The sequence below is a fragment of the Berghia stephanieae genome, chromosome 1 (assembly GCF_034508935.2).
Source record: "Berghia stephanieae isolate SIO BIC M18660-M18661 chromosome 1, UCSD_Bste_1.3, whole genome shotgun sequence".
NCBI lineage: Eukaryota > Metazoa > Mollusca > Gastropoda > Nudibranchia > Aeolidiidae > Berghia > Berghia stephanieae.
In genome coordinates, this window is record NC_088360.1 from 41,263,025 (window position 1) to 41,272,392 (window position 9,368).

The window sequence follows — 9,368 nt, forward strand, 5'->3', positions numbered from 1 at the left end:
TTCATCAGTATAGAAATAATGGTAGTGTTTCGTAGTCGTGGTGATTATGCTACTAATGATAAATTCTTCCAAACTGGAACGGATTTCTTGCAAATTATAAATATTTGAAAAAAATTAACAATATCGTTATCTCTATCACGTTATCATTACCAGGGCAGTGATGAGTGTTACATGTTTCATTTTGATATGATGGACCTGTGCAGTTATCACCTCCATGCAGTGCTAAATCGCAGATTCTGTCTCTCTCACGAATGCCCCCACCACATGTCACAGAACAATCTGTCCACTCTGACCATGGTTTCCAGCTGCCATCAACTAGAGGATTGGAAGATAGAAAAGATTTTTTTTGTTAACAAAAACTTGAGCTTTTATATAGAGCAATGTCCACTAAACCTGCTCAAAGCGGTTTACAAAGGGTCCTTGACAAACAGCAAAACGTAATATGTGGAACGAGACATGACGCCTGTTAGGCGATATTACAATATCATATTTTTTACAGAGACTACGCTGTTGACAGACTGGTACTCATTTTACACCTTAGTATGGTAGAATGCGTGTAAAGATCAACAATGCGCCGAGCGAGGCTCGAACCCATGACCTGCCGTTCCGAAAGTTTAGTGTCATACTACAAGACCAAATAGCCGCACAATATATTATAATTTTCTCGTGGCTAAAATAAATGACTTTCGCTTTCGTCTCCTAGTCATACAATTGGGATGCAGCGGCCGCCTCTTGAATCCTCTGAGCAAGATTCCTCGACAATTCACGGTCTTCTGCCATGGATCTTAGAGACAGAATGCCTTACACTGAATTTCCCAGTAGAAAATACGCAAAGAATATAAAAATGTAAGATGGTTCAAAGTTAACCAAAAGGAACATAGAAGATAAAATTTCTAGTCACTTGGAACGATGCTGCTCGACGTATGGGATGAAATCAGGTCTACATCAAGTTTGTTGACAGAATTTCATTGACTTCTTATAGAGAAACTTATTCAATACAGGATTGTTTTTAAATCGTTGCACTCCGATGCCTGGATCCATTAATAAAATGTTTAGTTTCTACAGCCAAGTAATAAATCCACTATCGAACTCTGAAAATCGCATTCTGGTGAACCCGAAAATGATTCACAAAATGGATGAGTAGCCTTTTGTGTATTCGTCACACCTTTACCGGAACCGATTTTCAACACATTTAGAGTTTGGAATAAGGCATGACATATTATTTAAAATCCTTCTTTTAATCCGTAACATTTTTTAATCATCTTGTTTTGAATTGTATGGCATGTTGGGTGACTACTGTTATGTAATCATTATCATTATCATCATCATCATCAACATTATCATTATCATCATCATCATAATCATCATCATCATTATCATTATTGTTACTACTACTACTACTACTACTACTACTACTACTACTACTACTACTACTACTACTACTACTACTACTACTACTACTACTACTATATCATTCCGTTGATGAAATAAACACGAAGCCGCTCGCTTAAAGTTGAGCTCCCCATAGCCATAGTAATCTATCGTATTTATCGAGAGGTTTTTCATCTAGATATAATACTAGACACCTACTAAGAGAGATACACTCAAATGTGTATATGATGTGTCCAAACCTATCAATTCGTATCGTAATGTAGTGTGTTGTAACGTTTAAGAACTGATAAGTTTTATAAACCTTTAAATGCACTTTGACACGTTTATGCATAGATATAATCTATCAAAATTATACCAATAACAGTCATTGTTAATGCAATATAATTGTCTATTATATATATATATATAATACACAACACAACATAACAGAGAGTTGATTTACAAGGAAAAAAGTATCACCTCTCAAAACAATCATTATACAGTTGGTTGTTTTCCTCTCAACCAAGAACTCCCGCAAGGGCCAAGAAAAAATAAATTCCATTCCAAGACAAAGATAGAAAGCAATCAGACACCGAATATAGGGGGATGGAAGGCACTGAAAGTGACCTCCTGCCCGCAATGGGAGATCAAAAGACCCCAGCCAGAGCCAGCAGATAGACGCCATTTAATAATGAATGGAGTGAATTGAATTACAAATCAATCTAGGAGGTTTGATAATTTATATCATTCACTACTAGCCTTAATCTTTAAAGAATGGCAGCACACATTACAGTAGGGGGTGGGTTATTATTTTAAAATAAATATTTCAAAAACATTTACATGAAAAAAGGAGAGTGAAGTCCAGATAAGAACAACAAACCTGGACAAGGTTCAACATTGCAGGCCTCTATGTGAGTGTGATTTCCTGGGCACGGTGTCCCACTGTAGAAGGGCCCTGTACAATTTCTATTCCTGTATCTGGTTCCCCCAGCACATGTGAGGGTACATTCAGTCCACACAGTCCATGCCTGCCACACTCCGTCAACTAAGAACAAAATGAAGTCGTAAACCACTTGTGTTAAGAGTCCTTAAAAGGTATAATTATGACATCATAAGAATGTCTAATTTAAAACAAAAAGTAAATATTATTACCAATGTTATTACCAAACGCAATAATTCTAAACGAATAGACCGTGAACAAATACTACGACTACTACTACTACTACTACTACTACTACTACTACTACTACTACTACTACTACTACTACTACTACTACTACTACTACTACTACTACTACTACTACTACTACTACTACTACTACTACTACTACTACTACTACTACTACTACTACTACAACTACTACTACTATCATTTATTATAATTATTATTTTCTTCTTCTTCTTCTTCTTCTTCTTCTTCTTCTTCTTATTATATTATTATTATTATTATTATTATTATTATTATTATTATTATTATTATTATTATTATTATTATTATTAATATTATTATTATTATTATTATTATTATTATATTGTTGTTATTATTATTATTATTATTATTATTATTATCATTATTATTATTATTATTATTATTATTATTATTATTATTATTATTATTCTTATTATTATTATTATTATTATATTAGCATTATTTCTATTATCATCATCAACATTATTCTTCACGATTTCTTCTACTACAGCAAATACAACAACGATTACTACTTCAACAACAACCGTTTCTATATCTACAATCTCCCTATCCAACCACCACGACAGTAATACCTTAACTCCGCCACCACCACAACTTCATCTACTCCTACCACCACCACCAATAATTACATTTGTGAGTTGATATTGGCATATTTATTTAGAACTAAAATTAAGCTTGATTGAAGCATATATTATATACACTTATATGTTAGGTTAAAATCCATACATTCTATGGGATCATGACTGGTGTTTAATAAAATTTCATCCTTTTTCTACGCCTGTTAAGTGCCGAATAAATGACTGGACCACATTATGAAACCATTAGCTCCCATCTAATTACTGGTCTTGCTCAATATTCTTGAAGTTATAACTAGAAATGCAGAGGTCTGTTATTGACCTGAGAATATATATAGTGTAATATTTATGAAAGAATTTAGGTACTGTTTTTTTTTTACATAATTAACTTCAAACATAAGAATAGTTATTGAAATTATTGGATACAAAAGGAATCCGTCACATCAAAACGTTTTTGCAGTGGTGAGTTAGATGTTGAAAATTAGAAATATAGTCAAAATTACGAGTCTATGGCTGTTAAATCATGTTTGATTGTGCAGAACGAACATGCAAAAACGTAACTTTCGTACTTTTTGTAATTAAACTTTACAATCATTTTTGGCCTATGGTCTACATGAATAACAATGCCATTCTAGGGTTTAGGTTCACATCTCATTATCCATCGTTCAATAAATATTAGATTCTATAAGTAGTGGATTCAAAATTATCTAAATTCATGCAAGTTACAATCACATTTTACGCACAAAACTATACATACAAATATATGAAAGGATATTATTTAACGTGAAAATACATGCAGGTTTACTGATAAAGAAAATAATGAAAACAATAACAAAAAAAGACTGAAATCTTAGAACTTATTCCATTGTATACAAAATGTAATTAGATTGACGGTTCTAAATTAGAAAATATGATGTTAAATAATTGTCAATATTTTTCCCTTATGTGTTAACTTGGTATTGGAGAATAAGCAATGAAATTCGTTGTTAAATTTATTTTAATATACATTTCTGAAGTTGTATTGGATTTTTGGCATTACGTTCTTGACCATAGAATGATTTTATGAGTTCAAAATTATCTTATAACACGTCCCATTGGATAAATTCAGAAAATGTGTAATTATTTAATGGAACACTTAATGAAGAGATAAAGTCATAAATAGACAAACCTTTTGATTGTATTCATGCGCGTCTAAAATATATTGTCAGATCATACAAATGAAAAGAAACAATATATAATCTTTGATTATTTCCCTTAGTTTATCGTCTGTAATCTGTGTCGCGAATATTAAGGACCTCAAAAAGTAGTACCCTCGTTGCTACGATTACAATGTGCAATGTGCAATTATGTGCCTATAAATGAACCTAGTAACCAGTAGGCGTTCTTTATCATTACTAAAGGGGGTAATGAAATGTTATTTGCTACAGTGTTAAATAAGTTATGACATTAACTAAATTCAAAACACTGATAGGTAATAAAATCAACAGACATAATGTATGGGGGAAGGAACAACACAATGCAATGTATATGGTTATGCATTAGAGTAAAAGCATATATTTATATATTTATATTATTTTATTTTAATGGTGTTTCTTATTCGTTGATTTCAGGAGATAGACAAGAAGGATGAATTGTTCAGTAGAGTTGTGTCATTCCTATTTGTTTTGTAGTTGTAACTTAGTTTCGTAATAAATGCATCGTTTTTGTTAATCTTGATTTCCTTTATATTTTTGCCATTGTCTAGCCGTGAAACGCGGGCTTTCTCCTTCTTTCTCTTCCATCTGTTCAGGCTAGTCTCAGTGCATTGGCCTAATCTTCCACTACGAAGGGACGTATCAACGAGTTCCTTCTGTCTATCTTTCTCCTAGTCTTTTCTTTATGTTGACGTGTCGGGCTATCTGGGTCTGCCGACTCTCCAGGATATATATTCGTTTCTATTCATATGATTCTTCTTTTCTTCCAAGCGTATTTCGTGCAACAACTTCTGATCTCTGGGCAGTTTTGTGTCAAATAATTTTGTGATACTTTTTCTACATCCTTACGTCTCAAATATCCAACTTCATGTCTGTTAAATGCTATGTTTGATAATATCTAAGGCAATGGAAAGGTAAAGAAAAAAAAAAAGAGATGAAAGAAATAGTTTACAATACATTTGGTGTTTACGTTTGATATTTCTAGAGGGACTCAGTCTTAATTTTGTTTGAGTAGATCAGTTCCAAGCCTCTCTGGAAGTTGAATTGAAAATATTTTTATCCAAAATCAAATCTATAATTTTCTTGCACTAAGTTTTCACATCATACTTGACTCTTTTGCTGTACCTTAGATTATTTTTTATTGCTTAAAAGTATTTAGAATATAAACTTCTCCATATGTTAATAGGAAACAATTGTAAGATGTCAAAATACTGGTTCCAATCTCCTATGAAATGTGAAAACAATCATCGGGGGACTGGATACATACATTTGCAACTGATTTATTGGAGTGCTGTCATCTTATTTTCTAGCCTTAATAAATTCTGTTCGTCAATATAGATCATCTTTCCTCGTTTTTCTACACTCGGTAATTATTAGAGTCTGCTATGCAGCCTACTACTATAATAGTTATGGCATCTTATGATTCATTATGTCACCTCTTCATTGTTTATTTATTGTCCGGGGGACATTTGAACCGGATGAGAAGAAGGTGTGGAGTCACGACTTGGGCTTCGCATTGTTTAGAAAGAGGGAATGAGGGGGGGGGGTGGAAAAGAAAAGGTTATACTTATAGATTATATAACAGAGGAGCTAAATCTCTAATTTGCCGTATTCTGAAGCAAAGAACAATGCATTCTGGCCAGAAAACTCGTCCTCCAAAAATCGATTGACAGAAATATCCATCATCTGGTCAAACAATCTCAAACCAACCGAGAACTTCAAGAAAGATATTGGAAAGTCCGAGGTTTGAGAGATTTTGACAAGATATAGATAATTTTAATCGATTGATATTTGAGGGACAAGTTTTCTGGGCAAGTCTTTAAAAATGTGTCTTTATTCAGATAACGGCAGTTATGTCAGTATTTATGTTTACTTTGTAAATACAAAGATATTAGGTTCTTCTATTGCCAAAGTTCCAGATTTTAAAACATGAATATTTATATAAAAATGGTTTACTAAAATAATATGACAACAGCATTACAATATCTATAGTGATTTAATTTACTTGAAAAGCAACTTGTCTATTTTTATCATTGTGTAAAACTTTTTCACATCTGCTTACCATTGCAATTCAAATAAATATCACCATTTATTCAATATATATGTATATATATATATATATATATATATATATATATATATATATATATATATATATGAGTGTTTGGTGGGTACTCATAGGTACTAAAGTGCTCGATAATGATGGTTAGAGCTAATATAAAATATAAATTGTCACTCACATTATATGGCCAAGACGTTCGTTTCTGTGGCTTTCGTCCACGTCTTCAGTCGGCATAATAGATTATGCCGACTGAAGACGTGGACGAAAGTCACAGAAACGAACGTCTTGGCCATATAATGTGAGTGACAATTTATATATATATATATATATATATATATATATATATATATATATATATATATATATATATATATATATATATAATATCACAATGCTATTTTATAGTAAAGCGACTGAAAGTTAAAATATAATAATGGGGATGGGGTGACTAAGGCAAGTTGAGGTTACTAAGACCCCCCCCCCCCCCCCCCCCCCCCCCCCCCAAATGTATCCACCAAATTAAAAATTATTACACGATCATCGTGTAATGAACAACATTTTATAGACTGCATCCTTCCCTACACTTAAGAAAAAAAACATCGGACAAATTAGTTCAATGTCAAGTATATATATAAAGATCTGAAAAGTCTAGGAAAGGGTTGAAATCTATAAAATCTAGGGGGCATATTAAGGCTGGTTTAGTCACCTCACATAGTAAGGAAAGATAAGAATGAATACCTTGCAAGTTGTGGAAAAATACCTGGTAAACGCGCCCGGGGGAGACAAAGAAAAACACTCATAGGCCAACTGAAGGGCTTCACCAACCTAACAATCCAAGAGCTGTTTGAAAAAGCAAGAGACAGGGAGGAATGGAGAGAGATAATTCATGCGGTATCCGAAGCCTGGACCAGGCATGGAACCTAGAAGAAGAAGAAGAAGAAGAAGAAGAAGAAGAAGAAGTCACCTCAAATGGCCATAGCCACCCAATTCCATGGTATATTATACAATCACACTGCTATTCAGTAAAGCGACAACAAATTTCACCACAACACTGGACTACAATATTTATACCCAAACCTTACTTACTAATATGCAAATTTTATTCTGTTTATGGGCTTAATCTGTAAAACAAAATACACGAAATAACTATACTTTTTAGACTATTACTTTCGAAAACAGAGGCAAATAATTCATGATTATTACAAGGTTTGGCTATCAAGAAGCATTATTAATAACGTATTCTATAACGTGATGTTATTTTTTTTCAATACCATTAATGTTCTGTTTCGGAAATGTATAGTCGGTATTAAATGCAAGTAGTTTATCAATATTTTTAATGTGTTTAAGAATTCACTTTAACGCCTTTTTAATTAACTTATGAAAACCTAATTCGACCCATAATAATATAATATTTTTATCCATGTACTGTACTTAACAAATTACTTTGTTATAGAAGAAAGATATGTTAAAAATGAGTTCTTTTGAGGTTATCTGTTAATTGAAGCAACATCTCTTTCTTCTTTAACAAAGTAATTTGCTAAGTACAGTATAATTTAATTGTGTGTCTTACAAAGCTGCTTAAATAAATTTTCATTGCATTTATCATGAAATACATGTATATACAGTGAATATGTAGTTAACTTACCATCCATTTTGTTCCAGTAGTAATGTTTTCATTGGGTTGGGCATAAAACTGCACACGTAACATACCATTGAAACTGTGGAACTGAAAAACTCTCTGAAACTCAAGTATTTAACGTATTAATTCAAACCAAAAAACTCAATGATAGATCAAATCACTCATTCAAAATGGAATTTGAAGACAAATAAAATCACTACATTATGAAATGCATATGTAACTTCTAAGACACACTCACTCTCAACTCAAAGAACACACGCACACACTCACAAGAAAGCGCACACGTGCAAAATACAGCCGAAGTTATGGTTATTATGATATTATTAAAAGATATTGAGTATAATATTGGTATATGATATTGTGTTATATAGGTTTGCGGGGCGGTTACTGATAAGCGATTATATGTTAAATATGTCATTATAATATGGTATATACTGGGTATTACTGTAGGGTTTGTTAAAATGAATACAAGATACACAGGTGTATTTTTGGGATGTGGGTCTATAGTGTTCAGAACTGAAGAGTTATAGGTTGATATTAGGCACCTAAAGTGTTGATATTGCTATCTGTTGGTTTTAATTCCTAAAATGTGTTAAATTTCCATTATTTTGTCCTGATTACCTAATTCAAGCATCTGTGAAAATGTGAAAATAAGCATGCAAAATAAATTAAAAGATAACAGAAGTATTGTAATAATTCATCTTTATCATTGGCACCGATATTCTTTTTCCCTTGTAACAAATTTCCGAATCATAGGTGACTACTTCTACGATATATGATTTTTAATGTCATTTCTTGTAGGTTACACCTAATTTGAGGTAAAGGACTATGAAATTTGCTTTTGAGAAGCTACTCTAAAACAAATAGCACAATTTACAAAGTAAATATGTTAAAGACGTGTGAGTATTTTCACAGTGACTGATATCTCTGCATGTTTCATAGTTTTCGTTATAACAGTGTTTATATATACATTGATCTACTAAATCTTTCGAGTCAATAGCCAATAAATTATAGTGGCATTCTCTACTTAAAATGGCCAGTCTTTTTTATTTTGACATCATTTATATTCAGTGCTCTTGCATCCGCATTTTTTATCATGGGGAACATATGAAGGAGGAGGGGGGTGTATTTCGCGCCAGAAAACTCAAGAATCGAGATTATCAAAATCGTAACCAATGATAATCAGCCATACACATTTTCTCATCAGCATCAACTAGTCTTTGAATTTTTCTAAACTTTTTAGCGGGGTTATATCCCGTGGTTTATAAAACAGAATATATCATATATGACTACATGTTTGGATCTTGCTCATTTTCTG

The 9,368-nt window shown here is 32.3% G+C and overlaps 1 protein-coding gene across 18 annotated transcripts in view; it reads right to left on the minus strand.

The window, feature by feature from the left end:
- Nucleotides 1-9,368, minus strand: part of LOC144974676 (SCO-spondin-like) — a 116,924-nt gene that overhangs the window by 44,332 nt on the left and 63,224 nt on the right. For 9 of the 18 annotated variants that reach the window (XM_078917800.1, XM_078917854.1, XM_078917829.1 and 6 more), the window contains 2 exons: nt 2,252-2,416; nt 151-315 (listed from right to left, as the gene is read on the minus strand). The exons of the other annotated variants lie outside the window; for them this stretch is intronic. In XM_078917800.1, coding sequence (XP_078773926.1) covers nt 151-315; nt 2,252-2,416 — 330 coding nt within the window. The remainder of the gene's footprint in view (nt 1-150; nt 316-2,251; nt 2,417-9,368) is intronic. 18 annotated transcript variants of the gene reach the window in all.